This window comes from Macadamia integrifolia, chromosome 4 (genome assembly GCF_013358625.1).
Source record: "Macadamia integrifolia cultivar HAES 741 chromosome 4, SCU_Mint_v3, whole genome shotgun sequence".
NCBI classification, from domain to species: Eukaryota; Viridiplantae; Streptophyta; class Magnoliopsida; order Proteales; family Proteaceae; genus Macadamia; species Macadamia integrifolia.
This window is the reverse complement of record NC_056560.1, coordinates 27,068,802-27,091,505: the sequence shown is the minus strand read 5'-3', so window position 1 is coordinate 27,091,505 and position 22,704 is coordinate 27,068,802. Positions and strand designations below refer to the sequence as shown.

The 22,704-nt window shown below is 37.6% G+C and overlaps 1 protein-coding gene across 2 annotated transcripts in view; it reads left to right on the top strand.

Annotated features, from left to right (window-relative positions):
* The first annotated feature begins 5,853 nt into the window (after positions 1-5,853).
* LOC122076736 (WD repeat-containing protein 11) overlaps positions 5,854-22,704 on the top strand; it is a 32,050-nt gene continuing 15,199 nt past the window's right edge. For both annotated transcript variants that reach the window (XM_042642231.1, XM_042642230.1), the window contains exons 1-5: positions 5,854-7,105; positions 13,175-13,661; positions 20,110-20,197; positions 20,343-20,524; positions 21,163-21,299. In XM_042642231.1, the coding sequence (XP_042498165.1) occupies positions 6,129-7,105; positions 13,175-13,661; positions 20,110-20,197; positions 20,343-20,524; positions 21,163-21,299 (1,871 nt within the window). In that variant the 5' untranslated portion in view covers positions 5,854-6,128. The remainder of the gene's footprint in view (positions 7,106-13,174; positions 13,662-20,109; positions 20,198-20,342; positions 20,525-21,162; positions 21,300-22,704) is intronic.

The following is a 22,704-nucleotide window of genomic DNA, read 5'->3' as shown; positions in this document are numbered from 1 at the left end:
AAAAAAATGAAAGAAGAAGAAGAAGAAGACAAGGATAGACTAGAAAAACAATCCAATCTCCTCATTGATTCCCTTGTTGAGATGTTGAGAGTTATAAAATTATGATTCCCTAGTTGAGATGTTGAGAGTTATAAAATTATAGTCTAGTATCAATTTGTTCTTTTTTTTTTTTTTTCTTGACAACGGTTATCCAGGTCTTTGGCCTGACTAGTCTCATAAGCACATACTGGCCTCACAGCCGCATGAACTAGGTCATGAACCACTCAACTTTCATCAAAAGCAGTGAAGACTGAAGAGCACTAAACACCCTCATATGAATGGCCCTATAGAGGTAAGAAGAGTCCACTCAAAACCACACGTTTTTTAAGGCAAAATTCCGTTACCAATTTGACTAACTCCTTGGAGTTGATATCAAGTTATTCTGATCCTTGATGTCTTCGTAAAGTTGAGAAACTCTCTCCACATAATGTCTTAAAATTTCAAACTTAATCCTCCATTGTCTTTGATTGATTAATACTTGGTGGAAGCCTGGCCAAGGCATTTTTAACAGGTTAATTAATGGGTCACGTCTGGGCCAACCCGTATTGGGCTTACTAGGTCCATATCAGGCCTAGGACGACCTTTGGGCCTTGACATGACTATGGAGAGCTAGATTACCTTTGTTCTATCTGGGCCTTTGACTGGTCTCCCGCTACACTAACAATTTGGGTTTGCCATGGATTGACCTCCCAAGTTCCAAGTCGTCCAATTGCTCCAGTTGCTTGTTCATTATCAAGACTTAGATCCACAACAAACTAAAAAAGTTCTTTTTCTCACCAAGGTAAAAAGATGTCACTTTTAAGAAGCAAATAATTTTTTCAAAATCTATGATTTTTTGGAGTTTTTGGAATCTTGCTTCAAGAGGTAAGTTTTTATATTAGTGTCAATTGGTCGGGCCTAATCAACCTTCATCATTTAAGGCCCCTCACCGTTGTTTCTGTTTGTTTAAGTAATCGGCCATAGACTAGAGCATTAACACATTTCTATTCGATTGGTCAATTTTTTGTCTATAATTGAGCTCAAGTTAATTGTAATAATGGAGACTAAAATAGATTAATTAACTAAATAGACTACAAACAGTCTTTAAATGGCTATAATTAGGCTATAATAGGCTCATAGGCTTGAACGGGCTATAAACGATCCTTCCATTTATTATTTCTAGATTTGTTTCCTCTATAGCTATTTGATTTTATGATTTTGGTATATCTCAACTAGCATTACTAGTTGACTACCATTAAAACAATCAAAATGTTATTGAAAGATAATCTTACTGATCTCTGCAACAATATTAGTGTCACTTGAAAGGTCTGACCATAGAATAAGTTGTCAAAAACATCATCAGAATATAAAGATGAAATGAATTACATCTTTCAAATCTATTTTATTTCATTGTATACTGTAGGCTCTGAATAATATCACAAATGTTTTGGGTTAAAAAATCCTGTCACTATTGTGTGTGACATATTGGCTTATTTTCCCTCCTTGGTTTCATGATTTGTGTTGTTCTAAAGCTTTTGGGTTCCTCTTTGTTTGGTAACTCACGCTTCCTGGATTGGATTGTCTTTATTCCAACTCACTTTAAGGATGTGTCAGAATTTACTATTTTTACCATTCTATCGGCCTCATTAGCTTGGCAAATCTTGAAGACAAATTGTGTTGTCTTTCGACATGAGCCAACTTGCCTTTTTGGCATCATCCTTTTCTAGCTTGCATTGAGGATTGTCTAACTGGCCTCTCCTCTCAGGTCCCACAGGTCGTTCCCCTCTCTATGGTGAGAGGCATTTCTTGTGTTCCTCCTGGTCATGTTGTGTTATATATGGGTACCCAAATCAAGCCACCCCTGAAAGAAATTAATGAGTTCTAAAGATCTTGGGCAAATCCAAAGAGGGTTTGCCTCACTTGTCACAAAATATTTCTAGATTAAAGGGATTCTAATAACTGCTTCAAATACAGTATCAGGAAGTACCTTGTGGAACCTTAAAACCCACGGACTTATTAGCTAAATAGCAATTGGCACATACAATACGCCTAGTCGCTTCTCGTGGATTTTTATAACCCTACCATGCAAAAATGAGATATTTGCATGGGCTTCAAGCTCCCATTCTGGTGAATGAGGTGTCATTCTCTACTCCTGTTGTGGAGAGTATGTATATTGTTGCACAAGTGAAAGCTATGGTCCTTGTCTCTTTGCATTTGCAGCTTAGGCTATAAATGATAGTATTATATTAGCTCTGCAGTTTGATATTCTCAATCTGTCATTTGCTCGGACTGATTGCTTGTCATCTTTGTGCTTTGGATCAAGGATGATCTACTCCCTATATTGGGTGACTTCTACTATTGTTGACAACATTCTCTCATTTTTTCTTGTATTTTATAGTTTGCATTTCTTATTTGTTTCTCGATCTCTTAATAGGGTAGTTCATTTGATTGTTCTTCCCATCTTAATGTTGTCTTCTCCACTTCTATAAATGTTTGTTTCAAATCCACTTGCTTTGATGACTGTGTTTACAGTTTTGTTATTTTTAGGAAAATATTTTGTTTTGTCCCTCCTTTAATCTGAAAAAACCCTATCAATAACATGTCCGACAAATTGATCATATTCTATTCCTTGATTCTAGATACTCATGTCTAAACCTTGTGTATTTTGTACCATTTATTTAAATAAATTTCTATTTACCAAAAAGAAAAAAAAAATAGATGAATTCATTTTTAATGATGCTTCTAAGTTCACGCTTAGTAAGACTTGGTAGCTGATCCTGCTACTCTTTATACTTTCTTCCCTTGTTGGTAGGAGTTGTTCTTCACCAACTTTTTTTAATAAAATTCTGTACTTACGATTAGAAAAACAAAAATTATTAATAATAATAATATGGCATCTTCTCGTTCAACTAAGCTTTTGCCATCTCCTATTATGCTCTATTTTTTTTTTTTTAATAAATTCTATCATGCATATTTATCATGTTTTATATCATCATTACTTTTTTTTTTTTTTGGTTGACATCATTACATGAAAAAGGAGAAACTTGGCATGATCGGCTATCATATTCAATATAGGAAAAGGTCAACACATTTATCATCAATTCCAACCCATTATGGGAATGAATATTGGGACCACGTAGATGACCATAAAATGTTATTATGAAATTTTTTTGTGTGTGCATATAGTACTAAGGTCGTCTTCATCAAGTGGTACGATATGTTTTATGTTGGAGTAAATTTTAAGTTAATCTTTTAGATTCTTAAAAAAAAAAAAGAGTTCAATCTTTTTTATAAATTCATTTCTATATGAGAAAAGAATAGAACGAAAAGCCTAACAGAAAGCAGATTTCTTTTTTCCTTTTGATAATAACAAAAGTAGATCGATCTTTCCTACATGAGAGTACAAATTCTTTGTTTTCGAGAGTTGCTTTTTATTATTTACCTTTGTATATTCTATTGATGTAGTAACTAAAGTGTTAAAAGTGTTTAGTTTCACAATGATTTTGAATCGGAAATTACCTTTTCTCATATACCTGTGAACACTTCCTTTTATCATATATTGGTCTTTTGTAATGAAAATTTATATTATATCAGAGCTACTTCTCTCATATCCGTTTGATCTCAATTCACACACATGAGAAGTATATAGAAGTAGATATTTGTCCAGGAGCATGGTCTGAACGATCGCTCCGTTACCATCTATGTCTTTGTTTCTGTTCCTCCAAAGGGTAGGAATGCCTTTTTAAAGAAAAAAGAAAGAGATAGACATGGGAGCATTACGCATAAATCACGCTTGGACAAAGTCTTTTCCCATAATATATTAACACATAATTTGCAAAATAATAAAAAATAGTTTAACAGGTGAAAAAAAGAATAGTCCAATAAAGCTTTTAAAGGTGGGCTCGGTAACAAAAAAAAAAAAGGTAAGATCGGGTTAGCCAACCTAATTTTGATATTTCATGCATTTCTTTAATAACCATCATGTCTCTTCAATGGTTTGCACTTTGCACAGGGTGTTATTAAATTACATGTTCAGCCGCCTAGACCCCTAAAAGACTTCCACAAAAGGGTGTCAATCTATCGGTTCAGCTTGGTTTCATTTGGGCTGAATCTGAACCATTTCAATAACGAATTATTCGGTTTTGGTCCAAAGTCAGGTTCAGGTTTTTTTTTTTTTCGTCTATTGTAATTGGTTTGGTTTTGTCATGTATGTATATGGGAGAGGGTTCCTAAAAGACAATGTGACACTGCCCTTGCACCAGCACGAGGGCCAATGGAGGCGTGCATGGAAGCATCAACAACCATGGGATTTCCATATTTCATAAGGGGTGAAGTGATCATTTCACTCTACTTTGTGTCTAGATGTAAGAACCACACTACTTTTAGATCTCTTTTTCTTTATATATATGGGATGCTATTTTCTTGGGGGAGTGCAGCCTCCACCATAGTTTGTCTCTCTCCTCACTTATGTGAAATGTCCAATATAGACATATGATAGAGACATATAGTAGGGGGCACTGGTAAAGGCTGCGGTCCCTTGTAGATAACACTCTCCCTACATATATATATATATATATATATATGGGCAAGAGATCGTTGTTTGGTAGTGCGACCCCAGCATCAGAGGGATCAAAATCCTCTGTTTTTCTCATCCATGTTTTTCCTTGTTTTGCTACCTGCAGAACGCGACACGTGAACAACAAGGAGACCAACGGTCAAGATTGGGTGAGGATTATTACATCCGGTGCGTTGGTCTTAAAGTTGTCCACGTGTCGCGTTCTGTAGGTAGCAAAACAATGAAAAACAGGGATGAGAAAAATAAAGGATTATTTTCGCACCAGAGCCGGGGCCAATGAGAGTGTATATAATTTTTTTTTTAATATTTCATAGGAAGTGGCATATGGTGGTAATTTTACACACCCCTGTGTCTAGGCACAATGCATAGGGCCACGCAACCAAACAACTTGTTTCCCCCTTATATATAGGGGAAGGGTTCTCTAAACCTAAGGCTTACTCTACGCCATGATACATTGTAATAATTTATTTATTCATTATTTCAATAAAAGGGAAAAAAATAATAATAAACATATATATAACTTATGTGTCTCGGCATAATAAACACCTTATGCTCACATAGCCTTTTTCCTACATATAGGATTGAATTTCATGTCTGACTACATAATATACACTAATTCCTCTCTCTCTCTCCCCCCATGGGAGCACCCCTATGCCCAAATGGAGAGAGTGAAAATAACCATTATGACCCTCTTGATTGATACCCACACATTCTCTCATTGGCCAAGGCCCTAGCGGAGGGGCCATGCTCGGATGCTCCTTAAGAGAGTTGATTTTCTCTATACATAATTATGGAAAAAGAACATTCTTCTGGTTTTCAGATTGATATTATTTTAAACTAGTTTGAGTCTGATTTCCACGTTCGATGCGGCTTTTGATTGATCAAGTGTAGTCCAATTTTCATTCGTTGCCCTAAATCAAAGCCGGCCCAATAAATAATCCATTTGATTTGGCGTTTATAGACGGAGGTTGAACACATGACCTTGTGCGTCTTACAACAGACCTACAGCTGGTAGCGTCTAGTGAGTTCATAGAAGACCAGGGCCCATAGGGGGAGTGACGCGGATAATGCGGGACAGACGGAGCTACAAACTCATTTCCGATTTGGTTAGGCCTGCCTCCACCCCATTAACTAAAATTGTTGAACCCAAGTAACCATCCGGTCGGGCCCCGACAAGGTTGACGGTCCACTACGTCCCACGACTTTTGATATGATGTGTTCAAGAATCAAGACTTGTAGTCTTGAGACCCTGAGAATTCTGGGGCCAAATCGTTACCAAAAACGAGAACTCTGGGGCCAAATGAAAATAAACCACGAAGCCTACAAAGCTTAAACGTTTCAGATTATGGTGGTTACAACGGCAGCTCGGAGAAGGAGAAGAAGAAGAAGAATAAGTGTCAGCAAAACCCCATAATATAAAAAACCATCAAACGAACAAGTGCTGGAGACATGGCCATGCCCTTTCTGCTCCTCTAGTCATCTTATGACTATGATTCTCATCTTCGGTAAGCTGTAAGGTTGCAATCCATCGATAATGTCCATCACCCGATCCCCTCTGGATTACTGGGACTGTATGCTCCCAGGTCCATCAAGCAGAAACAATGGCGGATCTGTAGATTACAGTACCAGCGGCCTCCTGGCCTATGGCGCGGGCAGCTGCGTCACCGTCGTCGACGCTCGATCCATGCAGCTCCTCTGCGTGCTTCCAATGCCCGCACCCTCTACCTACCCTATCGCTCTCGCCCCATTCGTAACATCTGTCCGCTGGGCCCCTCAGCCACTCCGCCGCGACATCCTCACCCATGAACCCTCTAATTCCCACCTCCACCTCGCCGTCGGAGACCGTCAGGGCCGCATCGCTCTCTGGGACTTCCGCCTACGCGTCGTTCTTCTCTGGATGGAGTTCGATCCTTCCTCTGATAAAGCCAAGCTTGGCGTTCAGGATCTCTGTTGGGTACGTGCCCGTGCCGATTCTTGGCTCTTAGCCTCCATTAGTGGCCCCTCTCTCCTTGCCCTATGGAACACCTCCACCGGTCGCTGCATCTGGAAATACGACGCTTCCCTTGAATTATTGTCCTGCATTCGCCGTGATCCCTTCGATTCCAGACATTTCTGCGCCTTGGGGCTCAAGGGGTTCTTATTGTCCCTTATGGTCCTTGGGGACGGTGACGACGATGTTGTTATCAAGGAGCACCGGATCCCGACTGTTGGTGATTCTAGTGAGCTGCAGAAATTTGAGAGAGACGTGGCTTCTGGTTCGAATGCACCTGCACTTGCGGTATTCCCTCTGTTTGTTGCGAGGTTCAGCTTCTCACCACAGTGGAGGTTCATTCTTTTTGTTACATTCCCCAAAGAACTGTTTGTGTTCGATTTGCAATACGAGACATCGCTCTCTTTTGCTGGGTTGCCCCGGGGCTGCAATAAGTTTCTGGATGTGTTGCCAGATCCGGACAATGACGTGCTATACTGTGCTCATCTTGATGGAAAGCTCAGCACCTGGAAGCGGAAAGAGTAAGTATCGCTCGGACTTGCAGCATTCTTGTTATACTTCGATAGTTTCAAATTTACACTAAAGGTAGTTGCTGCTACAGCTTCTTACTGTTGATTCGTCAAAGAAAACTAAAATTCTTGAGAGGTTGTAAGATAGGTTACATGTTCAAACACCAACTCATATATCGTCAGTCTTGTAGACGGTACTGCTTCAAAATTGGTATCTAAGTTACGCTTCTTTTAATTTATATTATATCTATTAGAACCTTGATTGAATGTTTATCTCCACAATGCGCAATCTCTGACTTGTGCCTCTTTAAGTAATATACATGTTGCCTGTGAACTTATGTTACCATGGTGCTGATGGCCTATTGTTAATTCAACCCCTCCGCTCCCCTCAACGGAAGCAAGTTCAAAAAAGTCCGAATCTTGTTCTTTTGTTGTTCAAAGGGAAAACCTTAAGTTAGTTAATCAACATAACAATTCATTCTTTTATGGTTCAAAGGAGAACCTTAAGTTAGGTAATCAACATAACAATTCATCTTCTATCTTCTTCACGTTAATCTTAACGAGCTGCATTATCATTGCAGGTTCCTTCTTGGTCAAATATACTGTCAATTCCTCTGTTTCTCACAAACCTTTTCCAATGATTGGCTTCTTCTAACTGTTTGTGGACCTGTTTAGTATACTTCCCAATCCAGTGTTGAGCTAATTCTGATGCTTCAGCGGCATCTACTTTTTAAGTTTTGACTTAAGAATCAGAGTAAACTATATCCAGTTTCTTCCGAACCAGGAGTTTTTTCCACCGTATCAGATGTCGAAACAAGGGATCCAAATGACACGGATACAGTTCATAACTTCATATGCACTTGTAAAACAAATGATGTACCTAGTGCAGGAGGCTTCCGTCACTGTTGGGTCTGAGGAGGGTCATAATGTACATAGCTTTAGCCCCTCTTCACGGAGAGGCTGTTTCCTGACTCGAACTCTTGACCACTTGGTCATAATGGAGCAATCTTACCATTGCACCAAGGTCCATAGTTGTTGCGGCGATAAGGCGAACCAAGGCGGTGGAGGGTTGTCTAAGCGCCTAGGCGAGAAGGCGCCCGCCTTAAGGCGAACAAGGCGAATAAGTGTTATTTTTTATTTTCCCTATTTTCTAACATTATTTAGTAAGTTATATATACCTTGTATTATAAAAAATCAAGATTAAGCCACATCAAGTCATTAAAAATCAACATTTAGCCACATCAAATCATAAAAAATTAACATTAAGTCATATTAAGTTATAAAAAATTAACATTTAGAAAAATGCTCTTATTCTATAATAAGTTTGACTGGTCAAATGATTTCATTTTTACATGAGACTTTTTGTATTAATTATAACATAAAACAAACTTTCTAACAAGTCTAAGGTTACTTAAATATGAGTTATAATGACAAAGTTATGCTTCAGTCAAACTTATTTTTAAGTGTGCGAATACTGTTAAAATCGCCTGAATGAAAATAATTTTATGAATATCAAAACAAAATATTAATTTACCGGAATTTTGGTTTTTAGCAATGTTTTAACATGATAGAATTTATAAAATTTTCATAATTGAGAAAAACCCCAGCATTTAAAAGTTGAAAATCGTCCCTATAACCAAAATCCAGTTTTTGTTTTTGGACTGGGGGATTGACTTTTTATCCTTTTGGAATTTGATTTTTAAACTATTTTTATTGGATTCAAATTGGGGGTATTTGTTTATTTATGAATAATATCTTAAGTAAATGAAACATTTACTTGAATGATATTTGGCATAAATAAGTGCCAAAACACAAGGCGACATGCAGTGCAACAAGGCGGCTGTTGCCTAGGCGACGCCTTGACAACTATGCCAAGGTCCACACTCTTCATATGTGCTTGTACGGTTGTACCTACAAATATTTAATACTGTACTCATTCCCAGAAATAAAATAATTGTTTTTTTTAAGTGGTTCATTTCAGTTGGTTGTCATGGATACATACATTAATATTGCATAAAATGAAAACCAAATTTTTAATATAAGGAGAGCTTTTTAGCTGATTTTTTGTTATAAACCTTGGGCTGCCATGAGGAGAAGAAAGGAAAATTATAGCTAGTCACTAGAATATGGGGGAAAGCTGAAAACTATAGCTTGAGTAATTGGTGGCTTAGTTGGAAAGCTAGGGTTTTGGACCTCCTTGGATCTGCAAATGTTGATTAGAGAATGCAAGGTTTGACCTGTGCTATCCAAAACCTGGTGTGGTATGAGTGAATAGGGAGTGTCACGTGAGAAGGGGTTTGCCTGAGAGACGATCTGTTTGGAGGAGAGGTGGGATTATATAGAAGGTGTCTTTCAAACTGATTGCAAGGCTTAAATTAGATGTTTGGAAAAGGTTTGTAGAGTGAAAGCAATCCTTTTTCTGTGAGCTGGGGTGCTTTCGAAGTTGGATTTTGAAAAAGTCAGGTATTGGGGACGATTGGCCAGATGGAGAGATGCTACATGAGTCTTTCACTCCACCCCTCTGGGAGTTTATATTGTCTATTGATCATGAAGAATGTGAAAATGGATCAATAGCTTACTGATAAAATTGCAAGGTGGTCTGAACTCCTTTCTCTAATAAATACATTCTGGAGGAGAGATGCACCACCAGAAATGTCTCCTCGCTAAAATTTAAATTGTGGAGGTTCAGACTCTACATTGAATAATATGGATATATGGGTTTAATTGGCTTTGGTGGTAAATTCCTACCGCAATAATATGGGGTAGGGATTGGTCTATTTTCAAGCCTTTGAGGATCTTCAGCTCCACAAGTAAAGACAACTTTGCTTGGGTGCTTACTGGTTACACTAGGTAGAAAACTGATCAGAGCATAGTGGTCAAGTTGTTGCCTAGGCCCCTTGGTTGCCTTGCTTCCAGGCTTCCTTTGATGCCTTGGGTCACCTAGACGCCGTGACAACTATGGATCAGAGCGCCTTAAAGCGATGGGCTAGCAAGTAGCTGTTACATGTGCGAGGATGAGGAAAATGGGTCATGTCTTTTGTTCAGTTTGAACTTTGCAGTGGTATCAGGTAGCTAATGCTTGTTTTCCTTGGAGTTAATTGAGTCTGCCCTTTCACCATTTTGGATATTTGGGCACCTTTTGACTTCATGGCCTTGGAGAACTTTTGGCCTGGAGAGAGGTGTCTTTGGAGACTAACTCCATTTGCGTTTCCTTGCGGTATCTGCAGGGAAAAAAATTATGGAATTTTTTATGGGAGAGAATGTTTGAATCTGGTAACGGATCTGGGCTTTGGGTCTCTATTGCTTGATTGGGATAGCATAGTAGCACTAAATGCTTGTTAGGGTTGAGAGATGTCATCTTGGTGCAAGTTGGAGGTCATGGTGCTGCATGAGGTAAAGAAGAGATCTTTCTGATGGGGATTTTGTGTTCCTTTTGTCAATGTGATACAAGTGAATTATATGGTATAAATGTCCAAATCCTATGTTGATATTTTTATTTATTTTTGTTGTTGCCAACAAAAAAGTTGGGTGGGTGTAATGAGATTCCAATGCTTATGCTCTCATTTTGTGGGGAATTTTGACAATTTCTGTCCTGAGCTAGATGTTTCCTAAACATGGTTGAGCAGCTTCAGTGGGTTTGTTCGTTGATGTTGCTCTTCATTGATCTTGTGACCTTTGTATTAGATTTGGATATTCATGGGCACCATTAGTTAAAATTTGATGTGTAGCAAATTGCTTCGTTATTGGAAGTCATCACGGGTGATGATAGTTCATGTAAATTCCCATTTGCTTGTGTAATAATGTAGTGTTGTTGGAGGTGTGTAATAGGGGCATTTTGGGAACTGGTTTATTTTCTTGTTGTCTTATATTGTATTTTTCATTTTTTATCTTTTACCTTCTAGGGAGGTGTATATAATTCCTATTATTATGTTAGTGAATCAATATAGGTGGGAAGAGCGCTCTCTCTCTCTCTCTCTCCCCCCCACCCCCCCCCCCCAAAAAAAAAAAAAAATTGCACACTTCTCTTTCTCATCTTCTCCTTTCTTCTCTCTTACCTTCATCATTGCTTACTTCCAACTTGGAATCAGAGCCAAGAAGGTTTGAGAGTCGACCAAAAGTTCCTACTCATTCTTTGTGCCTTTCTTGGAACCTTAGAAAAGTTAAGGGACCTAATAGAGGCTATATACCATGTAGGCATGTATGTAAGAAGATACACCTAGAAGACCTAATGGAGTTCTATCGTCAATTAGAAGACTCATTGGAAGTAGATTTGGGGACTGTGAAGATTGATTCAAGCTCCAATCAACAAGGGCTTGATTTTTTTTGTGTTACTGCCAGCTTTGGAGTCCAGTTCTTATCTCTCCCTCATCTGGCCTGTTTTTGAGTTGGGCTGGGCTTGATGGAATCTCCCAAGGGTCCCCTTTCAACCCCCTAGAGTCTTGGACCATCGGTTGCCGAGGGTGTGAGTTATTGGAGCAGAACTATTTCATCCATAGACTGCCAGGTACCGCCAGCTTTGGCTTTCTTGCCTTTTCGTTGATCTGAAATGCTATGTGGGATGATTCTAGTTGCTTTGTGTTGGTGAGTTCCCTTATTTTGGTCTTGTGAGTTGGTATGGAATGAAGCTGCACCTAGTGTATGTGATTTGAGTTTTCTCAAGTTTTATGGTTTGCTCCCTTGCTGGAATTTTTTTTTTTTTGGGAGTACTGGGAAGGATTTTTTTTTTGGTAAAGTGTGCACTACTTTGGTTTGGATATCAATATCCAATTTTTCTAGGTGTATCCATACATCATGTTAGTGGTCAGTGGACCTAAGGAAGCTTTGGTTGGTGGTTTGACCATTTGAGTGGTACCAACCCCAGTTTAGTTGCATTTGAAAATCCTAATACTCAGATATCCATTGTCAAGTGGGACAGCGGCAGAGCGCCAACTACTTGGATTGGCCACATTCAGTGAAGTTGTCTCTGCGAAGTCGGGGGAAGTTAGGATACATTACTGGTACCATTAAGGCTCCTCCTTCAGGTGATCCCACATATCAGATTTGGGAGGCCGTGAACTCAACCATTATGACTTGGTTGATTTTTTCTATGAAACCTGAGATTGGCAGAAGGTATATGGGAAAGGAACTGCCAAGGACTTTTGGGATAGTGTTTCTAAGATTTTTAATTAAGAGGGTGACTTGGCTAAGATCTACTAACTCCTTCAGAAGGTTACCGCAATGAGGCCTTTAGACAGGCCTTCAAGGAATGAAATATGATTTCGTGAACTGTCAATATTGAGATTTAAGGTAGGAATTTCAGATATTCTGCTTCTTCACCAAATAAATTCAAATTTTAATACATGGACCTGTTGTAAGCACATGAAACCATGATTCTAAATACAGAGGGGGAAAAAAAAAGAGGAAGAATAAAGGGCAAAAGACCATTGAGTTGAAGAAATCCAAGCTTTTATCCTTGGTTTCTCTGTAGGATGTGGTTTTGCTACAAATGATTGGGAAGTGTGGTCATTTGGGCTATTAATCAGCTTATGAGAGTTGGTTCTTGAGGGATTTAGTTGCCTAGAGAGGCTTTAAGGAAAAAAGGGGTCATGGATTGATTACATTCTGGAATTTTATATGGTGTCTGTCACTGTTTTCCTGAAGTATAGCTACCATCAATGAAGTTGCTAAAAATTTCAGCACTACATTGTAATTTATTGCTCTTTACACAGTTTGGGAGATATTGCAGCATAGCATCTATTGGCTGAAAGTTTTCCCATATATGCTGATCTAGAAACCATGAAAATCTTGCTACTTGCAGCTATTGTATTTTGTCTAGCAGTGTTGGTATTCTGATATTTATTTCATTGGTGAATGTTGCCTTTTATTTTGACTGGTTCTTCTATCTGTCAAGCTTATGTTTGTCGTCAATTAAAGTTTGGAGAATCAATTTCTTACTCATATTTGTTTTGAGTTGCTATGCTAAGTCCCACCCGCCCCCTATGCCCCCCTTAAAAAAAAAATTCAACTGTTGCTCATTTATTCTGGAAGCTCCTTGGAGCATCTTTCACTGAACTTTAGGAAATATTTATGTGCTTATTGCAGTGGAGAACAGGTTCACATGATGTGCACAATGGAAGAATTATTACCCTCGATTGGAACAACTGTTCCTTCTCCTTCTGTTCTTGCTGTTGTCCTCTCCCAATCTGAAGCTACCCTTCAAAATGTTGGCAAGCTTTATTCTGATCCACATGATGCTTCTTCATTTGCTTTGGATTCTGATGCCTCTTTAGATTCTTGGCATAAACATTGTTTTGTTTCCAAGACATATTTGATCTCCATTACTGATGATGGGAAAATATGGAACTGGCTGCTGACTGCTGAGGGGGCTATAGATGCTCTGAAAAATGTTAAAAACTCAAGCATTACTGCTGATTCAAGTGAAGTTACGGTTACAGACAGATGCAGTAGCTCAGTTGATACTTCCACCCATGGATATGAATTTAATGCTGTAAATGAGTCAGAGCTTGTCAATAGAAGTTTTGGTCACAAATCAAAATCAGTCCATACCTATGCAGATTTGTCATTTAAGGTTGGTAAAGAAATTTTTCTCTAACCTGTATGACATATACTTTTCACATTTGCATGTATTTAGGAGCGAAGAGAATGCTAAATAAATGTCATGACACGAAGGCAATCTGAATTGAGATTATGTGAACTGTATCCCTTTATTCTTACGATGATATTGGTTTTAGTTTTAATAACCAAAGCTTTATTTAAGTTGTTAATCTGTCATGATGCTGGCTTGTGGAATACAGCATGTGAAGTTCTTTTTAACCAAAACTGAAGCCAGGACTGCAAGGAAATTACCGGTCCATAAAAATTACTGCTTTAGTTTTTCATGTCTCACAGCTGTAGTTCAACATCTATCCCCTCTTTATTTTTGTTTACTAAATTTTCGTGTCTTAGACTAAAAAACTTCAAGTCATATGGTAATTTTTTGGAAATATCAATTTGAATTTGTCGTTTGAACAATTTATGCTACATCGCTAGTGTGATTTTATGGTCATACGGTTTCTTTTAACATTGATTACTAGTCATTTAGACCAGATCTGTGCTATCATCAGATTGTGGTGGTTACTTCATACTTGTTAGGGCTATCGACTGGTTGTATTTGAGTTGGATAACCCTTATCTGGTTTGAATTTAATTAGGAGCTGATCGACTCATGGATCACTCACCCATTGATTTGAATTTAAATCAATCAGATTTGGTAATATAATATTAATATCTTGTTGTATTGTTTTGATTTTTTCTAAAGAAGTTGAAACTAAAAACTTGCTCACACGGCCCTGTGTTGAGAGGCCGCACAACACAGCTCAAACATCTGCCACATGGCATCTCCCTTGACGTGCTCTCTGTGACAAGACCAGAACAGGAAAACCAGCACCTGCGCAGAAGGGAAGAAGAGAAAGAAAAAAAAGGAGGAAGAAAGGAGAGAAGAGGTAACAGAAGTAGAAAACTGAGGCTCATGGTTAGACTGATTGTAGTCCTAACAGTGAGTACCAACCATGCTGTATTTATAACATAGAAACTGTTTATAATTACTAGTAAGAACAAAACTTATGTGTAATTACACATACATCCCTGATAAGAAAGGAATCATTACAAAAACCCCTCGTGGTAACTGTAACAACCTCAAGCTGGAACATAAATATTACCCATGCCCAGCTTGGAACAACCCTGAAGAGACTCTTTTAAACAAGGCTTTGGTTAACAAACCACCAATCTATTGAGCAGAGTTGACAAACAGAGTGGAGATCACCTTTCTTATCACGTCATCTCCCATGAATCAACTTCAATATGCTTAGTTCTTTAATGGAAAACATAATTACTTGCAATATGGATTAGCAACCTAATTATCACAATACATTTCAATGTGCTTAGTGACTGGAAATCTGAACTCCTGAAGTAAAGACTTTAACCACATTAACTCAATTATAGTATGAGCAATGGCTCTATCCTCGGCTTCATCACTAGACCTAGTGACCTACCCATTGTAGTTCGTTTTCTACTCCTCCAAGTAACAAGATTACCATAAAAAAATGTGTAGTATGATAGTATCCATTAATTGACCTTCTATCTCCTTCAGCACTGGCCCAATCAACATTAGAGTACCCAACAAGATTAATATGGTTATGAGGCTTATATATAAGACCCTTTTCTGGTACACCCTTAAGATACCTCAAAATATGACATGCTTCTTCCTAGTGGGCCTTCTTGGGATTCTCTATGAAATAGCTAATAACACCAACCACAAACAAGATATCAGGCCTAATCACATGAGGGTAGACGAGTTTACCATCCAATCTCCTATATTAAATGCTTTTCTGCAAACTTCTTATCATTACAGGCACCAAACTTCTAATGAGGATCCCTTGGAGTATCAACAGGTTTGGAACCTAACATACTAGTCTTAGAAAGAAGGTCAAGAACATGTTTTGAGATGAAAGAATTCCTTTCTTATTGAAAATAACCTCAATCCTTAAGAAATACCAGGAGCACACAAATCTTTTATTTGAATATTTTGTGGTAAATAGGCCTTGACATCTGCCATACCAAATAAATCGTTACCTAAGAGGATAATATCATCAACATAAACAACCAACACTATCACTCTGGAGCATTATTCTAAATCTTGGTCGAAACTTGTTAGAACAAACAGCTGAAGAAAACAAACAGATTTAAAACAAGATGGAACAGAGATTTAGCACCGATGTGATGTGCTACGTCCACGGGTGAAGGCGAAGATGATTCACTATATGATGGAAGAAAGTTTACAAGGGAGATCTCTTAAGAACACCGAAACTCGCAGCAAGAACTCTCGTCTAGAAACCCTAACATGAAAACAAACTGGGGTAGTTTACTTGTAAGTTGTAACCTACTTCTGCATTATGGAGTATATTGTCTTGACCGCTGAAAATACGAGTATAGAAGTCCTAACATGAAGGTGTAGGAACAAAATCCTATACACAATGTAGAAAACAAACAGAAAGAGCAATCATACAATCAAACAGTTCAAGAATTTACTTTACATGGTTCGGCAAGGTGCCTATGTCCATGGAGGGATGAGAGCAATTTTCGTTAACGAAGAATTCCTATAACCCTCACTTCCTCACGCCTCTCTGTGGTTATTGGGGTTACACACCCACCTCCAAATGTAGGAATAGATTTGACAAGTCAAACCAGCCCAAACTGCAGGAACTTTTAATCAGAAGAACAACCAATATTACCCAAGGTAGGACAGCAATTCCACAAATCAGAATTAAAGAAAAAATTAACCCTCTGTAAATCAGATCTCGAACCCAGAAGCTGGAGTCTATGGGGCCAGACTACAAACCAGATAATAGGGCTAACCAGAAGTAGGAATAGAAGCCTAACAGTTCACAGACCATAATAAGAATCCACAGAAACAGAAGAGGACAAATCAGACCTATCGGTTCTGGTTCCTGTTCTGTAAGGTCACTACAGGACAAAATTCAAGAGAATTTTAATCTCTTAAAATTGGCTGGCCAGAATCAGCCCAAACCAAGGTCGAGTCTCACTTGGGTTGGGAGGAAAGATTGACCATATTTATAGCTCAAACCAATGGCTGGAAGTGCTTCAAATAGCAGAGAACCGATTGTGAAATCTAAGGCAAATCTGGGCAGAAGTGGAATCTAAATACCTGGTTCGTTGAGCAGCAATAAACCCCTTGAAAAAAAAAAAACCTTGAAGGAGAAAAGGAGCACTTGAAGATGAACCTCTTGGACTTCTCGCCGCAAAGAGTCGTCGGATCGAACACCAACCCAATACCTTGATCAAACACAAGGAAGTTCTCTTGCAGAGAAAACAGCAGCAGCAGCCATGTAGTTTGTAAAAATCGTGGCTCATTAAAAGAGCCATAGCTTTATTTATAATAGTGATAGGGGTTACATGAAATAGAAACTAACTTTAGTTTCCAAAAACTGAAATAGGAAACAAAAAATTAGAAACTCAACTAGTTACTAAATCTGAAAATAGAAACTTACAAAATAGAAAGCCTTATGACTGAAAATTAGAAACTAATTTAAGACTTCAAAATAGAAACTAAATTACTAACTAAATGACTAATTAGGAACCCCATCAGCAGCCCAAATCGTGGGCTGACTTGGACCAGATCTGGGTCGACCCAGTCAGCCACTTGGGTTGACCTTGGTCTTGGTTCTCCTTGTGTAAACCCTTGGTACTGCATCACCTCCTCACACCTCTCTGTGCTTACAAAGAATCCCATAATCCTAACAACCATCATCACTAACCATTTATAGGGAAACAAAGAGATAAAAATTTCTGGAATTACCCCCATGTAAATCCTCCGGGTCTCAAGCCCTATGGGCTTTTAACTGCCCTTCGGAAGCATCCCACAACCAAGTCCACAGTATAAGAGACATCAACCCTCAACAGAAGGGCCACATAGGGAGATAGAAACTGAAACTTAACATGTGGCCAATCCAAAGGGAGACCTTTCCATCAAACGGGTGCTTTGACCAGATATGTCCTTTATGATCTGGTTGGATCATAATTAGATTGGGTCGAGGAAATATCAAACATGTCATGATTATGGATGGATTGGATCAATGCCTTATTAATTTACTGAAATCAAGTCGGATGCAGATCAAGATCTGATCCTTTGACAGCTGTTTGAGATTTTAAAATGTAACCGCAAGCGCACGGATTAGTGTAGCTATGGGTCGAACATAGGGAGAGCAACCACTTTATTTTTTTTGCTTCTTTTAATAATGCAAAAGTGAACCGATTAATGGTTGTGATCTAATTCTAACTACCGTCCTAAACATATGTATCTAAAATAACGTCCTAATCATTCATCATCTAAGAATTTAAATACACAAGCAACACAATTAAAATTAAATAAATAAATAGCTGAAAATAAACACCCCACGTAATTAAAAAAAAAAAATAAAGGAAAAAAATGCTGAAATAAAAATAAAGTAAAAGAAAGGGGATAAAGCTAGAGAGAGACTCACAAGTAGGTTTCTCTACTTAGCCCGAGGGATGCATCATAATATGAGCTTCCCTACTTCATCAGAGAGTCACTCTTACAAGGGTTACTCTACCTGGCTTAAGGGAAAGGGAGACAATTAAAATAAAAGTAATAAATTGATGGTTCTATGGCTAGGAGGGGCAAAGCCAACACATACACTGGCCATGAACCTTGGGGGATAGGGATAGCAATAATATAACGACTGAAATTAAAATCCTAAATTAAGAAAGAAAGGGTAGTCAGAAGAGGGAATGAGAGGGAGGAGAGAAGACTACTGAGGGAGCCTACTTACTTGAACTTCAACCCTTGAACTGAAAACTTGATCGATTTGAGATACTACCAGTACTAAAAACCAGATCTGGACTAAACCAAATTTGAAATTTCTAGTACTAGAGGAAACAAATCTGAAAAAAAAAATAGAACTTGAAAGACATGCTTCATAGCTTGTTCTTGTCACACCTAGAACTAAGCCTAGAACTAGAACTTGAAAATTACAACTTCAATTGCTTAAACAATAAAAATAAAAGACTGAATCAAAAACAAAAGTGCTTGCATTAATTGAATAAAAATAACTTACAAAAGTGTTTAAAGCAAACCTAGAACTAGAGCTAGAGAAAGAGAAAACTAGAGAAAGAGATAGAGCAACTAAAAAAAAACCCTAGAAGAAGAATGAAGTGCCTCCTCCCCTTGTGTTAATTCTATTATATAGAGAATGGGGGAGGGAAGCTAACAATTTTAGCTTCTAAAAAAAAAAAGATTTATTTTTTATCTTGTTGATGAGGTGGAGGAGAGAAGATAGAGAATTGTAGGAAGTAGGGAATCTCCAACGATTTTGCTTCCTTTTTCCTTTTTTTTTTAATTTTTCTCTCTCTTCTTCAAATGTGGGCAGCATCTTGGACGATTTTTTTAAATTATTTTTTTCCTTTCCTATTTTATCTCCCTTTTTTTCTATTTTTCTCTTTATTTCCTTATTTCTCTCTCCTCTTGCGTAAGAAACCCTTTGGCCGACCTCCTTTGAGTGATGAGTAGGAGAGAGAAATCTTCTAAAAAAAACCTCAACAAAATGGCAACTAAGAGGTTCAAACTTGAGACCTCCTAATAAGTAAGGGATTTTACACACCACAACTCACCAACTACACTAGGTAGTTGTTGTTACTAAAAACGAATCTTCAATCACTTAAGGATATGGTCCATCGATCCTTGTTGGCATTTGGAATATTCTTTGTACATTTGGGACAACTGCAGATGGGCTGGTTCTGCATCTCGGTTCAGTTCTGATCTATTATTCTTTTTCTGACCCAAAAAGAATAATCACTTGTACGGTTGACCAAACGAATGTGTACTTGCAATTGAACACTTCCATTTTGCTCAGAATTTCGTCCTCTTCGCAACCATGAAAAGAAATAGGACCTCTTTAGGTGTAAAATTGGAGATATAGAGCTCGATAGTCCTTAAGGCCTTGAAAATATAAAACCTGCAAAAAGAGAGTAAAACCCAAGGTAGCTCCATTCTAAATATGTAAAATGCATGTTTTACTACACTAGATTTCACACATAAATGTGCTCATCAACAACCCTACCGGTTGTAGTTGTTTCTGGAACTTTTTTTTGGTAGAATTTTATTTTGATGGTTTTTAACTTAATGATCTGCTGTTTTTTCAAATGGTTGTAATTGTTTGCGCCTGCAGTTGTGTGAGTTGCTTGGTTCTCACTTTTCACTATCACTACTAGTGTCTTTTGTTTTCACTTTATTGTTGTTGATGTTACTAGTACTATTATTGTTTTTGTCATCATTATTCTCTTCTGGTGCTTTGCTTGGATTCCTTTTGAGACCAAGAGACCAATTGGTGGCAAAACTGTTTCTGGTTCTTGTTTTCTTTGCATATTCTACTCATTTTTTTTTTTTTGGGGGGGGGGGGGCTCATTTGGATTCTCCAATGTAATTTTGGTTCACTGATGCAGATCAGCTTAGTTGCCCAGCTTCATCTTCTTTCTTCGACAATAACGACACTAGCGGTTCCATCACCTTCATTAATGGCTACTTTGGCCCGTAAGTCCAGCATCTTTTACTTCTGTGTTTTATGTTTTTATTGATTTTGAAATTCTGTGAATATATATATATTTTTTTAATGTAATTTCAATAATTTTTTCTAAAGATCTCACTAGTTGATCAAACTGTGTGCTTCAATGTGAAGGTGGGGGGAACCATCCTGCTCCAGCTGTTCCTCTGGTTGCTTTAGGTACTCAAAATGGAACAATTGACGTCATTGATGTTTATGCCAATGCTTTAGCCGCTAGCTTTTCTGTACATAATAGCATTGTTAGGGGATTAAGATGGCTGGGGAATTCTCGTCTGGTTTCATTCTCATATGCTCAGGTATTTGCTGTCAGATGAAAGCTTGTCTATCATTTTTTAGTTTCATTCTCACATACTTTAGGTAGAGGGCAGCCCTTGGTGCAACAGTAAGGTTGCTCCTTTGCGATCTAGTGGTCGCAAGTTTGAGTTGGGAAACAGCCTCTCCGTGAAGTGGGGGTAAGGCTGTGTACATTATGACACTCCCCAGACCCCGCAGTGTCGGGAGCTTTGTGCACCGGGTACTCCCTTTTTATTCTCATTTACTTAGGTATTTCCTGTCAGATGAAACCTTATCTATTTTTTTTTCCTTTTTCTTCATTTATCATCATCTATTGTTCATTTTTTCTGTGTTAAGTTTTGACATTTGACTGGCTTCTTTTCCTTGCTTCTTTGTACCTTTGGTTGATACCTTGAACATTCTTATTTGACTTGATAAAATTCTTCTTGCTATTGATATTTCAAGAAGAAAGAGAAATGAACTTCTAATTTCTCATCACTTATAAGCTCCGCATATAAAATTATCTCACGACTGTTTTTGCATATCGTGATTACCATCCCAGTTTAGTTTTTTGCATATTTCTTATTTCTGGGTTTCCTTAAGTACGTTTTATATTATGTCTTCACTCATTATTCGCTATCTTGAATATTTTGATGTTCAGGTGAATGAAAAAGCTGGAGGGTATAATAATAAACTTGTTGTCACCTGTCTTAGAAGTGGTCTTAATCGAACTTTTCGAGTCCTACAAAAGCCAGAACGTGCTCCAGTACGAGCTTTAAGGGCTTCGTCATCTGGAAGGTTGATTTGAATCTGAAACCAGGTCTTTTATGTTATCATTTTGCTAGATCTATTTACAATTAATATTATATAATATTTTCCTGTGTCCGACCCCATTAGGTGGGATAAGGCTGAGTTGTTGTAATATTTTCATTGTATGCACCTGTAATCCTAAATCATAGGATAAACGTGGGTTACATTTTAGAAGAGGAGCCATTGTCTGACTACATAACATAATATCCGAAGGCTAAGTTTTTGAATGGGGTTATTACTTGGTTTTTTGTTTTTTGTTTTTTTTTGTTTAATTTATCTGTCACAGTTTTGTATTATTAGTTATGCATTTGGTGCAACAAGTTAGCCACCTATTTCCATGAGAGTTAGAAAAGGACACCAGTCAGGTTTCAGTGTAGGAATCTGCTGTAAAATTAGAGCCTCAGAGGCTGATATTAAAAACAGAAAATATTGGCTTTCGTCATGGAAAAAATTTAGAAACTAAAGTGTGTATCCAACATATGTATTGTGCAAAAACTATTGAACTTTTTTACTTCATCTTTTCAATTGTTTCAATAGAATAACATAATTTTATTGTGCCTCGAAGGATGATAAATGATGAGATCAGCTATGTACAAATGTGGCATATCTACCCTATTTAATGGCCATCTACAAAAATATGTAGAAGAAAAAAACCAGACTATGCCCTGTCTTATCATACAGTATTACGGCTCCTCTATATTCTCTCTCCTTAGCTAGAGAACTTGCTGGGGAATTTCATCTTTTCAATTTTAGGAACAATGAAATAAAATTTTGTCCTCTGTGCTTTAAAAACCATCAAACTTAAATACTTTTGAGTAAAAAATCTCTAGAAGAAACACACCTTTAAAAGAGGAAAAAATTTCTCTCTAGTCTTATATGTATCTCAACTGTGGATGAAATTGAGGCATGTTGGCCCTTTGAAACTGAACAGGTAGGAATAATAGACTCATTACCATAATATATTATGGTAGTTTTGAATGGGCTTTTTAAGGAATGACAAAAGAAGCAACAACTGCACTGACAGGATTGTCACGGAAGTTCCTAATCCTTGTCAAAACCGAAATGAATTGTCGAAATCTTTGAAATGGGCTTGAAATTTGGTCCATTTTCAGTTCAACTTGAAATAGCCATTTCAGCGGCCAAATAATGGGATTTTGCTCTGAAATTTCTTGTATTGCCAATTTAAGCATGTTTACATGTTTTGGGATCATTAGATTGGAAGATTAACCCAAAGAAGGAAATAGTAGTAATAGTCTAATAGAAAATTATTATTTTTTGGATCAATAATATCTTTTATTGAAGAAAATAAGAACGAAATAGTAGTAATGAATTATTATTGTTTATTAAAAAAAATATAAATTCTAGATAGTGAAGATATACATGATAAGGTTAG